The sequence below is a fragment of the Octopus bimaculoides genome, chromosome 1, assembly GCF_046866305.1.
Source record: "Octopus bimaculoides isolate indiv1 chromosome 1, ASM4686630v1, whole genome shotgun sequence".
NCBI classification, from domain to species: Eukaryota; Metazoa; Mollusca; class Cephalopoda; order Octopoda; family Octopodidae; genus Octopus; species Octopus bimaculoides.
This window is the reverse complement of record NC_142928.1, coordinates 197,096,334-197,119,262: the sequence shown is the minus strand read 5'-3', so window position 1 is coordinate 197,119,262 and position 22,929 is coordinate 197,096,334. Positions and strand designations below refer to the sequence as shown.

The window sequence follows — 22,929 nt, the reverse complement described above, 5'->3', positions numbered from 1 at the left end:
TAAAAGGCGTCTATTCTGGTGCCATGCAAAAAGCACCCAGTACACTCTGTTAAGTAGTTGGTGTTAGGAAAGGCAGGCATCCAGTCATAGAAACCATGCCAAAACAGACTGCAGTGTGGTGCAGGCCTCCAACTCACCAGACCTTCTCAAACTGTCCAACCCATGCCAGCATGGAAAATGGACATTAAATGATAATGATGATCAACTAAATGTGGTTAAATTTGTGCAGAAACCAGAATATTTCATCTATTTTGTTTTTTTGTCTAAAATTTTCTATGAAAAAAACAAAATCAAGAAATGATTAATTTTTTTTATATTTGTCAGGTTTTCAATGAGGCGTTCTATAGCTCCCAGCCAAACAGGAGCAGCGAAGAGGACAAGGTTTTTGACACCTTTTAAGGTGAGGTTGTTCAAGTGTTGGAATTTTAGTCCATTTTGCAAAAGGAAATCATTCATTCTTAACTGTAGATCTTGAAGTAAATTGTTGTTGTTGGCATCCTTGTGTCTCAGGAGACAATGGAGTTGTGAATTAAATAATCCAGTCTGGTTTTTACATTCCATGTCCTTTACATCTCCTGCTGTGGTTGCGTAGTCCTATCCTTCACAAACACTCCCTCTGGCAGGGGACGCAGATGTAGCTGCCACTTTTTACAGCAGCACTGAAGTGTCCTCTCCAGTTTTGTGCAGGCCTGGGCTAGGTGTAAGAAAATCCTGGGTAGCCCAATCGTCAGGATTCCCCTCTTGACCTTGCTGACGTAGTCCAAAGGAGTGCAGAGCATTACGTTTGATACCAGTTTGGTTGCAGGAGCTGCCGGAAGAGTGTCGAGCAGAATACTAAACCGCCTACGGGGCTCCACTCCGGATTTTTGAAGGTTGTCCCCTTTCCGTAACCTTGGGTAGGGGCCCATACCAGGTACTGTCAGCTGGAGCCAGGGTCATCACTCCCTGAAGTAGTGAAGAAAATTGCTAATAGCATGGATCAAAAGAAGTTAAAAGCTTCTCAAGCTAACCAAAGCCAATATTTACTGTTATTTATAGCTTTATCTACTTCCAGTTCCCCAGTTAAAAATGAGTTGTTTCAGGTTCTCTTGAAGTTTTTCAACCACAGCTCTCAAGCATTCTGCCAACGGTCCTTAACAGTCTTCCCCTCCATAAATATATTGATTTGTGTTTTTAGTTTTTTTTTGGTGCAGTCCCCACCAAAAACCCCAGGCTTTGGATCTGCCCTGGATATTAAAAAACGTTGAGAACCACTGGTCTAAATTCTTGTGATGTAAATTCCCTCCCCTGCATTTTAAGTTTTTAGTGACCAAATAGTTTGCAGAGAACAGATAGTTCAAAATACTGTGTGGAAATATTCTGCAAGGGGTTACTTGTTAATCTGGATGGATTATCCTTTACAGTGTATAAAGACAAAACATTGAAGAAGTTTATGCTTTTGTGTTTAGTTCTTGGAGCATTTCAGTAAATGGGTGAACATAGAAGACAACAGCTGTTTGAGTCTTGAATAATCTCAACTCTCATATTGTCCGTTGTACCTTTATAACATAATCTTGACCTCTCTATCACGTATGTACCTTTACCATTTTATATTGAGCTCTCTGTAATCAACCACTTGTATGGAGGTTTGAGATTCTCTAACCCATAGTTTGGCCACACGTTTGGCACTAGCTTGGTTGCAGGAGCTGCCAGAAGAGTGTCGAGCCGAATACTTCTTTAATGAGGACCAAATTACCCTTTCCTCAATCTAAGTTCATCTGAACAATGGCAAGATCTTCACTTCTCACTCTCATTGGTACCAGACACCAGACCTTCCTTGGGCCATGTATATAAACAGTAAACAAATATTATTTAACGAGACCCTTATAGTTGTCTCATCAAAGCGGTATATTACTACACACCAAGAATTATATCCCTTCCATCTGGTTGTTACCAAATACTTCCCTTTAATGTAATTCTCATTCAACTTATAATGACTTTCGGTTTAATCCTTCAACTTCCAGATTCTTCTGTCAAATGTAAAACTTATTTTTTAAATTCTTTTACTTGTTTCAGTCATTTGACTGTGGCCATGCTGGAGCACCGCCTTTAGTCGAGCAAATCAACCTCAGGACTTAATTCTTTGTAAGCCAAGTACTTATTCTATCAGTCCTTTTTGCTGAACCGCTAAGTTATGGGGACGTTTTACACCAGCATCGGTTGTCAAGCAATGTTGGGGGAACAAACACAGACACACTAACATACACATACATATATACATATATACATATATACGATGAGCTTCTTTCAGTTTCCGTCTACCAAATCCACTCACAAGAGTTTGGTCAGCCCGAGGCTATAGTAGAAGACACTTGCCCAAGGTGCCACGCAGTGGGACTGGACCTGGGACCATGTGGTTGGTAAGCAAGCTGCCACACCTACGCCTATATTTATTAACATTTTTATTATTAATCATGCATTATCTCATAGCTTTGAGTTGTTGATGGTGTGATTGTTTATTTTTAGAATGACATTGTAAAGTAGGTGTGAGAGACTGGATCTGGCCAGTTCAAACATGAAGCAAGTAGAATCTTTGGGCCTGATATGGCCAGTTTAAATGCTAAAGACTTAAAACTTCAACTCAACTACTTCTCCTTGACTGTGCTAAAGCCTTAAAACTGCTGCTACTGTTGTCATGCCACCATTTTCTAGTGAAGTTAGGGCAGCAGACTCGCAGTTGTAGGATCGTGGTTTCGATTCCCAGACTGGGCGTTGTGAGTGTTTATTGAGCGAAAACCCCTAAAGCTCCATGAGACTCCGGCAGGGGCTGGTGGCGGACCCTGCTGTACTCTTTCACCACAACTTCCTCTCACTCTTTTTCCTGTTTCTGTTGTACCTGTAATTCAAAGGGGCCAGACTTGTCACACTCTGTGTCATGCTGAATCTCCCCGAGAACTATGCAAAGGGTACACGTGTCTGTGGAGTGCTCAGCCACTTAGACGTCAATTTCCTGAGCAGGCTGTTCTGTTGATCGGATCAACTGGAACCCTCGTTGTCATAACGGACGGAGTGCCATAGTATATTTGTAGACACAGGCATGGCTCTGTGGTAAGAAGTTTGTTTATCAGCCACAGGTTCAGGTCCCAGGTTCAGTCCTACTGCATGGCACTTTGGGCAGGTGTCTTCTCCTACAGCCTTGGGCTGACCAAGGCCTTGTGAGTGAATTTGGTAGATGGAAACTAAAAGACGCCTGTCATATATATATATATATATATATATATATATATATATATATATATATATATATATATATATGGTGTATCTGTGTTTGTGCCCCCCCTCCCCTCCCACACTACTTGACAACCGGTGTTGGTGTGTTTACATCCCTGTAACTTAGCAGTTCGACAAAAAGGATTTGATAGAATAAGTATCAGGTTTTACAAAGAAGTCCTGGGGTTAACTAAAACTCTTCAAGGTGGTGCCCCAGCATGGCCACAGTCTAATGACTGAAACAAGTAAAAAAAATAAAAGATATTGTCTCCAAGACTGTTATTGTAATGGCTGTTGTTGTTGTTGTTGATGGAGGAATCAGAATGGTAAATGCAAGAATTGCCAGAGCAGCAGACAACTCTTTCTGCTGCTGTCTCCTAACAGCATTGCTTCTGATCCTTCACGTTCTTAGTTCAAATCTCACCGAGGTCAGCTTTGCCTTGCAGTCCTTCAGGGTTGATATAAATACCAGTTGGTCACTGATGTTAATCTAATCAACTTCCCTCTTGTCCCTAAAATTGCTGACCTTGTGCCAAAATTAGAAAGAATTCTTCTTTTTGCTGTTGTTGTTGGCATGGTATATCACCAAGGGTCTTGGTCACCTGTCACCGCCTTCAAGAGGCCCAACGCTTGAATGGTCTACCTTCCATGCTGGCATGGGTTTGATGGTTTGATTGAAAACTGGTAAGCTGGAGGGGGGAGTGGGGTTAGGGTTAGGTTCCAATCTGATCTGGCAAGGTTTCTACGGCTAGATGCCCTTCCTAATGCCAACCACTCCAAAAATGGATTGGACAATTTGACAGAAGCTGCATGAGACTTCTGTGTCTGTTTTAGCAAGGCTTTTACAACTGGCTGACCTTCCCAACACCAACCAATCAACAGGGTCACCAAAATAAGTACCAGTTGAGTACTGGTACTCTCCTAAAATTTCAGGCCTTGTACCTAAAATAGAAAGGATTATTATTATTATTATTGAGTGCGAGAGCAGTGCATGCCATCAAAGTGACACTGGGATAAAATATACGAAGCCCGGTATACCCATCATGACTACCCGTCTGATAAGGGTACACCAGGCACATGCATCACAACCATATGTGCGTGACATGGTGATCTCATATCAATATTAAATGGCGCATGATTTAGCAGGTGGGGCCCAGTTAGAATTTTCTTCAGGTCGAGTAGCCCATCACGCTCAAAAGATCCCTGAATAAAGTTTGTTTAAGGATGTTGAACAAAACACCCATGTTTCCAAAGGTGAATTATCCAAACCCCAAAGAATCCCTCTCAACACATAGCTATGATACTCCCCCACTACTTCTGCTCATGATCAGAGATGCACATATCGTCAGCCACCAAGGGACATGCTCAACTGGTTACAGTCAAACAACTGACAAGCAAATCTGTGGTATTGAGCAGAATATTTGCTGTAACCCATCTTTTTATACAGAGACAAAACAATGTTCATGATAACACTTCCAATCAGTTAAGACCAGAAGCCATGGGAGCCACTGCCTGGTACTGCATCAAGGCATTTATTATTTTTATTATTATTGAGCAGACATTATTAGCATTTCAACAGCTATTCCTCACATTTATACAAATCACTTTTCATCCTTCACAGTTTTTTTTATCCCAAATCCTCTCTAACCCTTATTACTAACTCCTTTTATACAATATTCTTTATACATGAATTAATAAATTATGTTAATGGTTGTGGTTTCCATTTATTTAATTTTCTTTCTTTAATACGATTTCAGGGGGAGAATGAAGACCGAAAGAATGTTCCCCTTTTCAACAGGTAATTATGTCTATCCTTTATTTACCTGTGTTATCTGACTCCCTATAACATTTCATGTCACCACCAAACATTTCAGCTGTTTTCATTACGCTAGCGCCTGCCATAAGAGCACCAACAATTTGACCTCTTTGAAAGTCCGATAGATCTGTCATTTTAATGAATTTTAATTACCTTTTTTTGATGATATCTGAAAAGAAACAGCAATTTTAGCAAAACATATTAAGCAACACTAATTAAAAAATCAAAAAACATAAAAATCAAAAAGATTTTGACGGTTTTATAAATATTTCAAAATTATGATGCCATGATGCTAGGTGTTTCCATTATTTTGTCCAACCCTGTATATGTGTGTGTATATATATATGTAAGGACGACCGTGCAAACTCAAAAAGGAGAAATGGTGACGAATGGAAAAATAGAGGACTCCTTTTATTTAAACGCGTCACACGGTCGAACACAAAACTATATATATCAAATGATGATATACAAATATGTTATACTACGATAACATAGATGACCAGTAATGAAAGACCACAACCGTATGAGATGAATAACAGAGATATTTATTGTAGCATTAAAGATGTATGTGTATGTGAGAGTGTGAATGCGACATATAAGAACATAACCAAAGACAGGCCGTCGTACAAAGAAAAGTGTGTATGTGAGTGATACATGTATGTGTATGTGAGATATTACAGCAGATAGAAAGAGTCAATAACACGTGAGCATTTATACCAGTTCTTTAGTACACAATTGGAAGAGTCTGTATGTGAAAGAAGTGAGTTGAGGCTGTGTGTGGCAGAGCTGATCACTAGTTGTGATGTGGTGGCTTCCATGCCGGGCCGTGATTCTTGTTATACAGATGTTCGTCATTCGTCGCTGGCTGAAATCTCGTCTATTTATTATCGTGGTGAAGCTAAGTCACCTAACAGAATCGAAGAGAGAGATGTGCCGCGGTGGTTTAGTTTGGTGTACATAGAAAGTCGTGTAGACGCTGGTGGAGATTGATGCTGGTTAGTAGTAATCGTAGAATCGTGTTGGTCATGACGATGATGCTGGTTAGTAGTCGTAGACTCATGTTGCTGATGTGGCGACGGCGGTGGGTGGTCATCATTGGACGAAGCTGTTGATGTGTCGCTGGAACTGCTGCTGCTGTCGTGTGGTACACGGAACAGATCTCAAAGAGAAACTGAACCGAGACGAATTTGGCCGCCGAGTTAAAGCTATTTATAACAAACTATCGGCTCCCGAAGGCTTCAGAAAAATACTCTATCACGTGACCTTATTAGGGGCCGTGATTGGTCAGTTTGCGTTCTGGCGGGAACAGTTCGAAGAAGTTGCCGCTTCGAATAATAATCAGTCACGTGATGACAAGGAATGGGTTCTCCGCTGCGCCCGCGTTTGTTTATATTTAAATGAGAAGATTGAATGCAATGGCGATAGGTAGTTTCACTACATATATATATATACACACACACACACACACACACACACACACACACACACACACATGCATACATATCTCCTATAGATACCTCTCTCCTAAACTGGAATAATGAGAGATTCATCATCATCATCATTTAACGTCTGTTTTCCAGGCTGGCATGGGTTGGATGGTTTGACTGGGGACTAGTGAGCCAGGAGGCTGCACCAGGCTCTAATCTGACATGACATGGTTTCTGCAGCTGGATGCTCTTCCTAATGCCAACCACTCTGAGAGTGTAGTGGTTGCTTTTTACAGCACTGGCATCGACCATATTCACATGGTGCTTTTTATGTGCCACTGGGAAGGGGGACCAGTTGGGGGATGGTGGTGGCACACCCGATGTATATATACTCTTAGGCTGGGTTAATGGGGGATTGTCTATACATTTCACACTTGAGTAATTTTAGCAGATGGAAACTGTGGAAGCCCATCTTGTATGTGTGTGTTTGTGTTTGTCCACATGCTACTTTACAATCGGTGTTGGTTTATTTACGTCCCCATAACTTTGTGGTTCAGTAAAAGAGAGCAATAGAATAAGTGCCAGCCTTGAACAAAAAGTACTGGAGACAGTTTGACTAAACGAGATAAAACATTAAAGATTAAAGACATGTTGACATTTGCCACAGTTTAAAATATTGTTGTTTCCTTATTTCAGAGGTTTGAATGTTCTGACAAACCCGGACACGGATCAGAATGGAGACTACAAAAATGATGAAAATTCCTCGCAAAACAGTTCCTCGCCAGCTTCAATTCCACGTACATTTGCATGTGCGAAAAGTAACCCATCGATCGCATCGAGTCAGTCAACTGGGAAAACACATTTGGCAGTATACCATTCCCCACTGGCTTTATCGTCAGAAAACAAACAAGGTAAGGCTTATTCTACTTCATAATTCTGGTGATAGTACCATGTAAGAGGCACTGGTGATGGTAGTGTGTAAGAGGCACTGGTGACGGTGCCACATAAAAAGCACTGGTGCTGGTGTCATGTGAAAAGCACTGATTACACTCTCAGAGTGGTTGGCATTAGGAAGGGCATCCAGCTATAGAAACCAAGCCGAAACAGACAATCAGAGTCTGCTGCAGTTCTCTGGTTTGCCAGCTCCTGTCAAACCATCCAATCCATGCCATCATAGACAATGAATGTTAACTGTTGTTGTTGTTGATGATGATGGTGATGGTGATGGTGAATTACCGTTGAAAAGATGGCAAGCTGGCAGAACCGGCAGCATCGGTGGGCGGATTGCTTAGTGGAATTTCTTCTGGTTTTATACATTGTGAGACTGAATGCTGCTGAGGTTGGCTCTGGCTTTTGTCCTTTCAGAGTTGACAAAATAGAGAACCAGTCAAGTACTGAGGTCAGTGTAATCGAGTAATCCCTCCTAAAATTGTTGGCTAAAAATTAGAATGAATAATTAGTAAAGGGGAGATGTTGGAAAGCCACCACCTCCAGATAGATCTGGTTTCTACAGTTGAAGTGGAGGTAACATGTATATGATCTCTCTCTGTACTTCAGATGATAAGCACAGAATCATGATAGCTCTGTGTTCAATGTCTAGTATAGTTGTCACAATAAAAAACACCAGATGTTCTTGTTTTTTTCTTTTGAGTGGTCACCATCAAGTGTTGGTTCCCTGTCAATCTACATTTTTACTGCAGATTTTCAGGCTCAACCTTTCTGTACCAAATTCAACAGGGAACTGTCCCTCCCATTGACATTATATGTTTGTTCATGTGTGTATATATGTACACACACACACACACACACACCAGCTCTCTCATCCTTCTCCTGTATCATCCGTACTACTCTGTTGCTCTCCACCCTCACCCACCCCTCATCTCACTCTCTCCACTTAACCAGCCATTCTTTGTCTCTCCCTCTTATACATTCATACACCCTCTACCTTCTTGTCCTCTTGGTTCTTCAGCCCCCATTCAATCCTACTTACTCCGTATCTTTAGGCTCCACATATGTCTCATCATTGCTATTTTTATCTCTTCCTGACCCACCCACTCCAGCCATTGCTGCCCTCTCTTCTAAAATGTGAGTAGGCATGTCACTCCTCTACAGCAAGAAACCTGTCCTACATTGGCCCTCTATCTCATACCTCAACCCTGTCATCATCCAGTGTAAAGGTGCCTCTTTTGAGGTTTCTAGTCTTGTAAGCTGTACGGTAACTTTCACTAGTGCTGGTGGCATGAAGACAAAAGCACCCAATGCATGCTGTAAAGTGGGTTGATGTTAGGCAGGACATTGTCCAGCCATAGAAACCATGCCAAAACAGACAACTGGGGCATAATGCAGTTTTTGGGCTTACTGGATCATATGAAACATGGCCATTGATGGTGATGATGATTCAGTTGTGAAATATTGATTTATCAAAGAGAGTTGGCATGTAGCTTGAATATTTACAATGCTCTTTCTTGAAATTTATTTTCTTCAGGTATCCTGCTTCTTGGAGTTAATTCAAAATAATTTTATGATTTGTTTAGCTTTTAGCATCTTCTGTTAGTTTCTTTATAAATATTTCAAGATTATGGATTTTTGTTAAAGTATCTTTACAGATTATTCCATTTTGATTTTGGTTGAAATAACGTTTGATTTGATCTCTATAATGTTGGCAGTTATTTTGTCTCAAAGTACACCTGATGCTCACCACTCTAGATTCTTCTTCCTTTGTTTTTTTAAAAAACTTTTTCACTGTTCACTTCCTGTGCATATTGTATATACTCCTCATGCAGTTTTGGTTACTTTTTCTAATGAGCTGGAGAGAGAGAGGGGGGAGGGAGAGAGGGAGGGAAAGAAAGAGAGAGGTTTTCTAGCTGGATTAATTCTTTTGATATCAAACTACCCGACACCAACTCTGGTTCTAGGATTACAGGCTTCTTGTTTTATAGTAAAAACTTACCACTTAGATTTCATGTTATTTATGTTCTCAACACCAGCTTAATTAATAACAAAGCTATTTTACTAGTCTTCACTATTTTCCAAATTAATTGAAACAAACACAGTATATTCAGCAGAAATACGTTGACAAAAGGCTTAAACAATTGTCTCTACCCTTGTTTGTTTTTGTATTGGCTGGGTGTACCCCCTCCCCCTCACCAACTTGTATAACTATTCTTTTTATTTATTTGTTGCAGATAATGAAAGCAATGTCCAGAATGGATCTAATTCTGCAGCCTCTCCATCTGTAGAGAATTATTACTCTGTAGTTTGGAGCAAACTCTCAAAGAAGAAGGTGAATATCGTTGGTTTTCTTAATTAAATAGAAAAAAAAGGGTTCAGGTATTCTTTTATTTTCTATTCTTTTGTTTCAGTCTTTAGATTGTGGTCATACTGGAGCACTGCTTTGGAAAGGTGTTTTTAGTGGAGCAAATCAACCCCCAATACTTAGAGATAAGGCTCCTTACTGAGCCGTATAGACTTAAAGGGGTCGTTTTGCTGGTTTCTGTGGTTGATTTTTGCCAGCTGAGTGTACTGGGGTAATGTGAAATGAAGTGTTTTGCTTAAGAATACAATGTCTTACCCCGTCCAGGAATGGACACCACAATCTTAGGATTATGAGCCATACATCCTAACCACTGTGCCATGTGCCTCCACTAAGTTTGGGTCAGGAACTTATTCTGTTGATCTCTTTTTCTTGAACAGCTAAGTTATGGGAATGTGGAGAAACTAATACTGGCTGTGATGGTGGTGGTGGTGTGGAGACACATAAAGACACATGCCCACACACATGCATGACAGGCTTCCTCATAATTTCCTTATAGTTTCACTCACAAGACACAACAGAGTACTGGCTAGTCTAGGGCTATAGGAGAAAACACTTGCTCAAGGTGCTGTGCAGTGAGATTCAGTCCCTTCATCGCCACCATTTTTATTTCTCTTCTCAGTCTCACCTTGATTACCCTCACCTGCTCTTGTATATTGCTTGTAGACATGTAGCTCATCTACCACAAGAAACATGTTCCAGCCTCTTTTTTCCTCCTCATAGAGCTACCCCCTCCCTCTCTCTTTACTTTTGTCCCACTTAGTTGAAGGGGATCTCAGTCTTGCAAGGTACATGGTGATCTCTCTAGTGTACTAGTTCCACAGAAAGGTACCTAGTACACACTCTGTAAAGTGGCTGGTGTTAGGAAGGACTTCCAACCACAGAACCATGTTGAAGCATGATGCAGTTGTCTAATCCGTTGGTTCCTGGCAACCCAGCCAACCCATCTCAGCTGAGAAAATACACATTAAAAGGGGAGGATGATGATTATGATGATGATGACGATGATTGTTTTTAAGACACTCAAGCATTAGTATGGCTTTGCTAAACCTTTAAGTTATATTTTGAATGTCCACAACACATGTGTAGATGTGTCTTGTGGTGCACAAGCAGGCCGCATGCTAATACCATTTAAGAACCACTGATGTAAAGTGTCTGCTCAGGAATTTTCTTTGAGGAATTCATCATCATTGAATGTCCATTCTTTCCGTGCTTGCATTGGTCATCCAGAATGTATTGTGGCAGATTTCTTACAACCCGGCTGCCTTCGTCTCTCTAACCTCACATCTGTTTCCAAGCAAGCTAATATTTCTCCATGGCCAGACATGCTTTCTGCAGAAGACTGGAAATGAACAACCTCACTAGCTTGATGGTGGTGCTCATTTATAACCATCCTGTGATGCCAAGATAAGGTTTCATTTGGCTTCTCTCTACCAAATCCATGCACAAGGCTTCGTTCAGTCCATGGTTATAGTAGAAGACATTTTTTGCCCAAGGTGTCATGCAGAAGAATCTAAGACCAAATGGTTGAGAAGCACTTCTTCACTTCACAGCCACACCTGAAATTGCCACAGCTACCTGTAATAGCCTGTAATAGACTTTCTTCATGCAAGTTAGAAATTTTTCTATTTTGATTGTATTAATGAGATAGGAACCTGTACCTCCACCATTGTGTAAGTCTTGATATCTTACAAAGACACAAGACCACATTGGTCAGAAATTAGTGATTCCTTACAAACACACCAAACTATGTAACCTGTAATTATTGGTTATCAATTATTGATTTTTCTCTTTCTCTTTTGCAGCACAAAAAATGGGAAGGTGATGCTGTATTAGTGACCCATGGACGTAAAGTTACCCTGTATGATATGGATGGGAAAGAGTAAGTCTTCAAATTATCTTCTATCATTGCAACTTGGTGTGTGTGTGTGTGTGTGTGCTGTTGGTGGGAGGTGTTGGTGGGAGTAGGTAATTGGGTGTGGAACTAAATATTTTACTGTATTTTTAGTTGTATACATATCTTCATGTTCTGAGTTCAGTTCTCATAGAGGTCAACTTGGTGTTTCATCTTTCAGTGGTCTCGGGCATGGTTGTGTGGGAAGAAGTTTGCTTCTCAACCATATGGTTCCAGGTTCGATCCTACTGCATGACATCTTGGGCCTTGTGAGTGGATTTTGGTAGAAGAAACTGAAAGAAGCCTTCTGTATACATATCTATATTCTCCTATTTCAAATACTCTACCCCCAACTCCCAATTGATCAAAGAGGCTTTTTTCTTTTCTCATTATTTCCGGTCCTGCAAGTTGCTTGGTAACCTCATTTCTGCTGGTGCCATGTAAAAAGCACCGTGTACACTCTGTAAAGTGTTTGGTGGGGAATCCAGTCATAGAAGCCATGCTAAAGCAGACATTGGTGCTTGAAGCAGTCCTCTGGTTCACCAGCTCCTGTTGAAGTGTCCAACCCATTCCAGCAGGGAAAAACAGACATCTCTTTCATTACAATATTTCTAAGTAAAACACATCCCTTATGAGTTTCAATTAAATTCTAAAATCATCAAGAATTTAGACTGGTTTCATTAAACAACTGTAGCTATTTTATTTATCGACATATTAATGTGATTTTTGGAACACAATTGAAGAAAAAGTTCTTAATCAATTCTGTTGCATAACTTTTGTCTCAGTGACTTTAATTACAGGTAAATACGAGGGTGAATCAAAAAGTAATACCATTTTGTTTAGGACAGGTATAATTACCAACACAGGAACATGTATCAAACGTCAAAATGAAGCTGGTCCTCTGTGGATCACATCCCTACTTCTCAACATAGTCACCGTTTCTCTCAATAGCAATGTTCCACCTTTGAATGAGAGCATGTATCCTTGCCCCGTAAAATTCTGTTGACTGTTCTTTGAGCCACTTCTTCACTATAGTTTTCACTTCCTTGTCACTGGAATAATGTTTGCCTCTCAAACCCTCTTTCATGGGGCCGAAGAGATGATAGTCTGAAGGCCCATGATTCCAAACAGTGACCTGAATAATAATAATAATGATAATAATAACATCGAAAAATACATTAGGAATGAGAACCCAGGTTCGAAATTTCCCCAAGACACCTGATGAAGGCTGGAGGGTATATCAGCCAAAAACGTTGTGTTAACAACAAACAAGATGAGGACAAATATCCGTCAAATGTAAATAATAATATTTCTGTTTCTGAAATTGGATATATTTATGATTGATTCATTGATCTCTTGTTAGGATTGGTAAAATGTCTGGTTATAAGGAATCCATGCTCAGTTCTCTTGAAGAAGATCACACTTTGACAGTTGGCGGCAAAGAAATTTTGGTAAGAATCTTATTTTTTATATATTTTTTGTTTAAGGTAGACCCAGGAAGACATGGGATGAGGTGGTGAAGCATGATCTTTGCATGTAGGGTCTTATGGAGGTGATGACAAGTGATTGTGGCCCTTAGAAATTTGCTGTGCTTGAGAAGAATCATAGTTGTGGCTGGCGACAGTGACACATAACAGCACCCCCCCATCGCTTAACAACTGATGTTGGTGTGTTTACGTCCTCCGTCACTTAACAGTTTGGCAAAAAGAGACTGATAGAATAAGTACTAGGCTTACAAAGAATAAGTCCTGAGGTCAATTTGTTTGACTAAAGGTGGTACTCCAGTATGACCGCAGTCAAATGACTGAAACCGGTAAAAGAAATATATATATATATATATATATATATATATATATATATGTGTGTGTGTGTGTATGTATGTACATACATACATACATACATACATACATACATACATACATACATACATACATACATACATACATACATACATACATACATACATACATACATACATACATACATACATACATACATACATACATACATACATACATACATACATACATACATACATACATACATACATACATACATACATACATACATACATACATACATACATACATACATACATACATACATACATACATACATACATACATACATACATACATACATACATACATACATACATACATACATACATACATACATACATACATACATACATACATACATACATACATACATACATACATACATACATACATACATACATACATACATACATACATACATACATACATACATACATACATACATACATACATACATACATACATACATACATACATACATACATACATACATACATACATACATACATACATACATACATACATACATACATACATACATACATACATACATACATACATACATACATACATACATACATACATACATACATACATACATACATACATACATACATACATACATACATACATACATACATACATACATACATACATACATACATACATACATACATACATACATACATACATACATACATACATATATATATATATATATAGTTCCCTCTCTTTTTTTTTTGTTCCTCTCTGTCAAAATCTTCTTCATGTTTCAATATCAGACTTGAATTTTTTCTCTCTCTATCATTCATTGACTCTGTTACTTCATCATATTAGAAGCTCTGCTGTTTTTCCACCTATCCTTTCTCTCTTACTCTTTTCCCCCATTGCTCTCTATATTTCCCTGTCTGCTTGCCTGACTATCTGTTTCATTGTTCTTGTTGCTGACTGCTGTCTTTCACTCTTCCACCTACCTACCTACCTACCTTTCAACCCACCCCCTATTCCCTTTTTTCTTTCTGTACAATTCTTTCTCTCTTTATCCCCTCTTTCTTTGTCATACTTTCTCTCTTTCTCTCTCTCTCTCTCTCTCTCTCTCTCTCTCTCTCTTCTGCCTCTCTCGGCACAAGCATTGCTTTCTCCTTCTACATTCCTTATGGCCTGCCACAAAGAGAGGAAATGCACACCAAAAAACAAGCACCAGATGACTTGGTCTTTTATAATATTGATGTGTGTGTGTGTGTGTGTGTGTGTGTGTAACTAGTGTTAAGTTTTGTCCCTATATACTAGAAATGCTAACTTAATCTTTCAATGAACAGAGATTTTTATAGAATAAGTAGCAGGCTGAGGTAAAGACAGGTTGATCTGATCACTGTCAGTGTTCCAAGCATGGCTGCAGTCCAAAGACTAAAACTAGTAGAATCATAAAAACACTGATATTGATCCATTTGGTCTTTCTTGATTTTGTTTGTCTTTTGTTGTTTATGCTATATATATATATGTTGTTTTATTTATTTTATTGTCTCTTTGTTTCTCTTCAGGTAATGTCTCGTCTTCCAGAAGAAAGCTTTAAATCAGGGAAGTGTTTCCTGCCTGGTGGAGGGGCACCGTCTTCTGCTCCATCCAAATCAAAAGGTTTGCATCATCATCATCATTGTCATTATTTTCCATCAGTCATCAGTCATCATCTATCACTGTTACCATCAACACTACCATCATCATCATCATCATTGTTCTTTCATATCTACATATTATATATTTCCTAACCAATCCAATCTTCAGACATTTCAAAGCATAAAAGAGGAATTTTTAGCTTAAAACTCTCCTTGGTTTAGTGGCAAGTTTGAAATATTTAAATCAGACTGTGTGATACAGGGAAGCATCCATTGTGGTTCCAATCATAGTCTTGCATGAGTTGCAGTTTTGTGTAAAAGCCATCTCGTATTTTTCTGGGGGATTGTAAGTTATTTGTTAAACCAATTGTTTTTTATGGTTCAGTGATCTTCCGAGTACTAACCACTGAACTGTCAACTTGAAATACGACCTGTTTCTTTCTTTCTTTTTCGGTTAATAATGACATATTCCAGTTTAATCTATTAATGCAGTAAATGAAGTCTCAGTCAGTATTACTACATCCATCCATTTTCCCTGCTCAGCCTTCTTGGGAGAGTTTTTAGGAAAAAGTCCTCGGTTCCTCTTTTGGTTCCTATCAGAAGCAGCCATCATTACGCTTTCCTGCTACATTCGCAAGCATGACTGACTGAGACTCTGTATGTCAACTAACCATCTTGTTCTTGGTGTACCCCTGGGTCTCCAGTTGGCTTGGATTGAAGAATTCATCTTGCAGTTCTTACCTGCTATTCTTCTTTGTATTATTTGGAAAACTAACCCAGTGAAAAGCCTCCAGAACAAAACAAAGCAAGCTCTCTCTTTCTCTCTCAAAATAAATAAACAAAGTAAACTTACCAGGACTAGCCCCCCCCCCCACTTGTATGGTGTTTTTTTTCCTTTTTTTTTTCCTTTCTGAGACATTTGCAATTTGTTTTTTGTTATTAAGTAGGTAGAGTTCTATACTTTAGTGAAGGACAATAATCTCTAAACTTTTAACCCTATAGTGGATAAGTCTACCATGGCTAAAGATCACAGTGTTGTTTTATTATCCTTCACAAAAGTACAGACCTCTACCCATTTAATGACCCCCCCCCCCAAAAAAAAACCTGCAAAAATCTCCGAAAGAAAAAACAAAACAGCATACAATTAGGGCAGTGGGGGGGGGGGGGTTAGTGTTAGTAAGTTTATTCCACATTCAGCCATCATAAGGTATTCTTGAAAATGTCAAGTCTGTCATTTTATTTTATTTTATTTCAGATGTTATCTCCAGACCTTTTGTCAATCCTCAATTAAACACTGCTACAAACAATAATTCTTCTAAATTTCAAGTGAGTTTTAAGTTTTATATTTCATTTAATAACATACGTTAAACTTCTATTCACCACCCTCTACTAACATCCCCCCCTCATGTTCAACAACCCATGCTACCCCCTCCTTTTACTCTGTATTAACACACCCACCTACATCCTTCATGCTTATCCTATGAACTAAAAACAACACTAACTGCCAAAACACTTTCACATTATTATACAGCATTATTTGTTATCTGTCACTGAGTTGTTTCACTTTTGTTTACAGTGAAATGAGAAACTTGAATATTTCTTTCTTAAATTCTCCTTTTCCTGTTTTGTTATTTTCACTTTTGGTGTTTCCTGATTTTCAGTGATCTGTAAAGCATCATTGTGTGTGTGTGTGTGTGTGTGGGTGACTGCAATGTATCACTGTTTGTGTATGTGTGCAAAAGGATCAGTGAACTGACAAACTCTATTTAACCCTTTTGATACCAACCTGGCTCTGGCTCTTAACCCTTTTGATACCAACCTAGCTCTGGCTCTTAACCCTTTTGATACCAACCTAGCTCTGGCTCTTAACCCTTTTGATACCAACCTGGCTCTGGCTCTTAACCCTTTTGATACCAACCTAGCTCTGGCTCTTAACCCTTTTGATACCAACCTGGCTCTGGCTCTTAACCCTTTTGATACCAACCTAGCTCTGGCTCTTAACCCTTTTGATACCAACCTAGCTCTGGCTCTTAACCCTTTTGATACCAACCCGGCTAAAACCGCCTCTGGCTCTGAAGTACAAATGTCTTGTTTTCATGTTTTGAATGAAAATCTTCCCCCAAACCTTAGTCACAATTTATGTTCCTAACACAAGCTGAATGATAACTCAGTTATTTTACTAAATTCTTTGTTATATTTAAAGTAATTGAAGGAAACAAAGAGCATCTCAAAATAAATACAGTAATGAAAGGGTTCAGATATTTTACTCAAAAAAACACTGAGTAAACGAATCAGTTGATTAGAAATGATTTTTATTTCAATATTTCTTTCCACTGTTGAAGTTTTGAGGCTTAATGTTAGGGGTATCGCAAGGTGTCAAGCTGGTGAAATTGTCAACGTGCTGGGCAAAATGCTTTGTGGTATTTTCTCTGTCCTTACATTCTGAGTTCAAATCCTGCTTAGATCACCTTTGCCTTTCATCCTTTTGGGGTCAATAAAGTAAGTACCAGTCATGTACTGAGGGAGGGAGGGACAGGTCGATGTAACTAACTTAGCCCCCCCCCTTGAAATTGCTCCCCTTGTGTTAAAATTTGAAACCAATATTTATGGTACTGATCCTCTCCATGTTGTTCTATTTCTAGAAGACTGCTGCTGATCAAGTGGACACTTTGGCACCCAGACATGATCCTTTAGCCTTTAATGCCCTTGTGATGCCAAGACCAAGCCAGGACCATCAGGTTTGTTGCGTTTGCTTCAGTTGCAGTATTGTTTTAACATCCGCTTTTCCATATTTGCAAAGTGCGGATGGAGTGTTTTGAGGCAGATTTCCTATGGTAGGGCATGGTTTTTGAATGAACAACACTGCTTGTATGGCAGTGACACTCATTTACAACTGTCATACGATGTCAAGACAAGGACTGCCCCCCCCCCCCCCAAAAAAAAATTTCAGACCTTGTGCCTAGAGTAGAAAAGAAAATATATTTTATGAGTGCTCTCACCTGCTAACCACTCTTGTGTGTCCGCTTTTTGCAGAAAGTTCTTCATCTCTGTTACCCTGCTTGTGGTCCCATTATACATACAAACATTTGGTTGCAAATGCATATGTCATACACATATAGGTATATAATTCTTTTATTCTTTCCTGTGTTTCAGCCCAAAGGGTGTGGCCATACCAGGGCACTGTCAGTGTGTTTGTGTATGTATATACATATATATATATATATATATATATATAAAAGATGTGTTATAACACTATTCCACATATACGAAAACAACCATACCAACAATCCAACATACCTTCATCATCAGCTGCCCCACAGATATCATTGTGGTTTTGACACCTTAATCCCTTGCCTCATCGCGGTTCACCTATCGTGCACTCAGTACATTGCGGATTTTTCTGGTTAATATGTGTAAATTTATATCGCGGACTCTTCAGTATGTCTGGGTTTCTGCAGCCGATAGGTCTTGATCTGATCTAGTTTCAGCTCGTGCTCTGGCCATGCTGGGGCACCACCATTTGGTTGTGCTACATAATTTTACTTCACTAATTCATTTTTTAGAAATTGACCTTTGATGCATGAGGGCGTTTGATGCTGCTGCCCTCGTCTGTACTTCCTGCTGTGAAGTTGGTTCATCTGGGACACTTGACAGTAAGAGGTCTAGTTTTGTTTTAAAGACACATCCACCCCATGTAGGTGTCTCAGGTCCTTTGGGAAGATATTGAAGAGCTGTGGGCCTTTAAAGCCCAGGTTGTTGCAATATCTTGTCCTATATCTTGATGGCAAAGTTGGAGTCTTTGGCACTATGCAGTGGTGCCCTGTTCTAGCATTAGTGTAACTCTCGATGCCAGAGTTTAGGACAAGTCGCTCTAGGGTCTTCTAGATGTATATTATGGTATATCTTTCCTGCCTACTTTCTAGGGAATAGTCTCAATCTCTTGAGTCTTTCCCAGTAGCTTACATGCTGCATAGAGGCTATCTTTTTCGTGTAGCTTCATTGGATTGCTTTAAGTTCAGCAATTTTACACTGGTTGGTGACCATAGCTGGGAGCAATAGTCAAAGCAGCTTAGGACAAGTATCCTCCAGAGGACCATCATGATTTCCTGATCTCTCATTCTAAATGTTCTAAGAATCCATCCGGTCAGCCGCCTGCATTTCATTGCCAACTTAGCAACATACACATGGAAGGATGCATCATTACTCATGTAAATGCCCAGGTCTCACGCTGACTGTGCCTCTGGGATTGCAATCCCTCCAGGTCCAGTGTATTTAATTGGTATTGCATTTAGTTTTGCATGCTGATAGATTTTAATTATTTCTGTGGGAGATTTTGGAACATAACACCTGTGATAGTCGAGGGATTGCTGCATAAAAGTTATGGCCGTTAGTCAGAGATTGACCATTGGTTTTGCACCTATAAAGCACTTAGCAGTATAAGTGACTCATCAGACTCAAATGCATTTGAGTCTGTTGCTTGTGTCTATATTACTAAGAACTTTATAGGTGCAAAACCGATGGTCACTCTGTGACCGACCATAACTTTTATCTTCCTCTAAAATTGTATTGCTGCTGTAATGCTTTAAAGCAGTGGTTCCCAACTTGGGGTTTGCAGACCCCTGGGAGTCTGCAAAGGCAGTACTGGGGGTCCGTGAACTAAATTCAAAATTTCGATGAAAGCTGGTAGTGGAGGCTCTGAAAGGGGTCTCAGGGAGCAGCGTCCCTGTCTTCCTGAGCTAGTTTTCCACCGCATTTCTTAAAAATCATAGTAGAGGCCTCGGTCTCAGGACCACTTCTGTATAGAAACTGAGGTTGGGGGTAAGCAAGGGCATGCTCCCCATAGAAAATCCAGCCCCAAAAAAGTCTCATGATAGCAAAGGAGAATGGGCATCAGCCAGCCCAAAGATTGAGGTGGGCTGCACCTGCCTACCTCAGTTGCTATTGCATTGAGGTAGATCCAGCCACATCTGTTAATGGGGACAAAACCCGGATTTAAAACACTGGATGATGATGATGATGATATACATACGGATAAGCATATTAAAAGCGGTCTGTGGAAAAACTCATTTAAATAGAAGGGTTGGGAATATGTGTCAGTGTGTATGTATGTATGTATATATATATATATATATATATATATATATATATATATATATATAATTTGTTTTTCTTTTCTTCTCTCTGCTAGTGGCATCACAACAAGAATTCCTTGGTTATGGTTGATGTTGTTGTTGATCCCTATATCTCCCGCCATTTACGACCGCACCAACGAGAAGGAATTGTATTTCTCTACGAATGTGTGATGGGCATGAGAGATTTCAATGGAAATGGAGCCATCCTGGCGTAAGTTCACTTTCACTCCTCTCTACACCACAATTTGTTTGCTTTAATTAAACTGTGTGAAGGGTGTGTGTGTCTGGGAGGTTGTTTGCGCTTGTCTGTGCATGTGGATACATATGTTGTTTGTGTTTTTGAGATTATGTGTGTGTGTCTCTTGTGCGGGGCTGTCGTAGGATTTTCGAGCGGGATCGTTGCCAGTGCCCCTGGACTGGCTCATGTGCGGTCGACACATGGAATCTTTCGAGCGGGATCGTTGCCAGTGCCCCTGGACTGGCTCATGTGCGGTCGACACATGGAATCTTTTGAGCGGGATCGTTGCCAGTGCCCCTGGACTGGCTCATGTGCGAGCGACACATGAAATCTTTCGAGCGGGATCGTTGCCAGTGCCCCTGGACTGGCTCATGTGCGGGCGACACATGAAATCTTTCGCGCGGGATCGTTGCCAGTGCCCCTGGACTGGCTCATGTGCGGGCGACACATGAAATCTTTCGAGCGGGATCGTTGCCAGTGCCCCTGGACTGGCTCATGTGCGGGCGACACATGAAATCTTTCGTGCGGGATCGTTGCCAGTGCCCCTGAACTGGCTCTTGTGCGGGTGACACATGAGGTTTTTCGAGCGAGATGAGTGTGGCCGTTGCCAGTACCGCCTGACTGGCCTTCGTGCGGGTGACACGTAAAAGCATCCACTACACTCTCTGAGTGGTTGGCGTTAGGAAGGGCATCCAGCTGTAGAAACTCTGCCAAATCAGATTGGAGCCTGGTGTAGCCATCTGGTTTCACCAATCCTCAGTCAAATCGTCCAACCCATGCTAGCATGGAAAGCGGACGTTAAACAACGACGACGATGACCATAAGTGAGGATAACACCAGACAATTCAGCCCACAAACAATAATCCAACTCGCTAAGGTGGCAAAATGGCAGAAACATTAGCACGCTGTACGATATGCTTAGTGGTATTTCATCTGTTCAAATTCTGCTGATAGAAATGGCAAGACTACAAACGAATGAAAGAAACCTCGATATTATGTAAATAGAGGAATTTATCTGTACATAATATGTGACAATTATTCGGTAGCCATGATAAAACTCCGAGTTTCGGATGCCAGGTCGGAAACCCACGCCACCATCTCTTCAGTTATCTGGCCATTGAAAATTCCTATGAAAATGACCGTTAAACAAAAGGAAATTACAGTGTGATTGACTGTTACTAAGACAAAGGAGCTATTAGAATGACCACTAAGTGAGGGGAGGGAGTAAAGGTAAGGGAGTAAAAATGTCCATAGTATCCGCCTAAGCACACCAGTCCATACATACACATGTGCGCCTGCACACCCATGTACATGCGCCTATATGTATCTACTCATCCACCCTCACTTGAAACACACACATGCTCACCCACACATTCGCCAAAACATATATGCATACCCGCATACACGTTTATATACACACATGCACAAGAAAAAACAGGGCTAAAGGCAAAATACAGAAAAAAGTCTTAAAAAGCAATAAGGGTAAAACACGTCCATATACGGACATACTCGCATACATAATGCTTAGTGGTATTTTGCCAATCGCTATGTTCTGAGTTCAATTTCCACCGAGGTCGGCTTTGCTTTTCATCCCTTAGGGGCTGATAAATTAAGTTCCAGTGAAATACTGGGGTCGATGCAATCAACTAGTCCCCTCCCCACAAATTTCAGGCCTTGTGCCTACAATAGAAAGGATTATTGTTATTATTATTATCATGTTGTTTTTTTTTTTGTTTTTTGTAACAGAGATGACATGGGGTTAGGGAAGACATTGCAGTGTATTGGGTTGTTGTGGTGAGTATCTTGACATTTTTATTTAAAAGATATTTCTGGATTTCTGTTTATTAACCTTTTCTCCCACACTTTCAAAAAAAAAAAAAGTCTTGGATAAAATAGCCAAATTATAATATCAGCAGCATAAGGAAGGATGCTTTATAATTGGAATTTCCCAAAACACAAAAGATGAAGACAAGTGTGTAAATAACAAACAGATGTATTAGTTTAACGCTCGGGAAGTGAGAAAGTCTTTTACGTTTCGAGCCTATGCTCTTCAACAGAGAGGAAACTTTATAACATTTGCTAGGGTGTGATTTAAGGGAAATTTAGTTGCTATTGATAGAATAAGTACAAGGCTTAAAGAAAAGTAATGGGGTCAATTTGTTCAACTAAAATACTTCAATGATGTGCAGTCTAATAACGGAAAACAAGCAAAAGATAAAACCTGTGTGTGTGTGTGTGTGTGTGTGGATGGTTACATTCCTTTTTGTCTGAAAATGGTGATGTCCATGAACATTCCTTGTGACTAAATTATCCTCTAGTTGTGATGGGGTGGAGAGAATCAGAAAGTAGTAGTCCCTAATTTGGGGGTAGGGTAAGGCAGGAAACAAAGGGAAGGGGGAGGATTAG

At 40.0% G+C, this 22,929-nt stretch overlaps 1 protein-coding gene across 3 annotated transcripts in view; it reads left to right on the top strand.

The window, feature by feature from the left end:
• LOC106874306 (DNA repair and recombination protein RAD54B) overlaps nucleotides 1-22,929 on the top strand; it is a 52,841-nt gene that overhangs the window by 12,538 nt on the left and 17,374 nt on the right. For all 3 annotated transcript variants that reach the window (XM_089365393.1, XM_089365394.1, XM_089365384.1), the window contains exons 2-12: nucleotides 325-400; nucleotides 5,007-5,047; nucleotides 7,189-7,403; nucleotides 9,678-9,775; nucleotides 11,611-11,687; nucleotides 13,063-13,150; nucleotides 15,082-15,175; nucleotides 16,409-16,479; nucleotides 17,796-17,891; nucleotides 20,342-20,496; nucleotides 22,270-22,317. In XM_089365393.1, coding sequence (XP_089221519.1) covers nucleotides 332-400; nucleotides 5,007-5,047; nucleotides 7,189-7,403; nucleotides 9,678-9,775; nucleotides 11,611-11,687; nucleotides 13,063-13,150; nucleotides 15,082-15,175; nucleotides 16,409-16,479; nucleotides 17,796-17,891; nucleotides 20,342-20,496; nucleotides 22,270-22,317 — 1,052 coding nt within the window. In that variant the 5' untranslated portion in view covers nucleotides 325-331. The remainder of the gene's footprint in view (nucleotides 1-324; nucleotides 401-5,006; nucleotides 5,048-7,188; nucleotides 7,404-9,677; nucleotides 9,776-11,610; nucleotides 11,688-13,062; nucleotides 13,151-15,081; nucleotides 15,176-16,408; nucleotides 16,480-17,795; nucleotides 17,892-20,341; nucleotides 20,497-22,269; nucleotides 22,318-22,929) is intronic.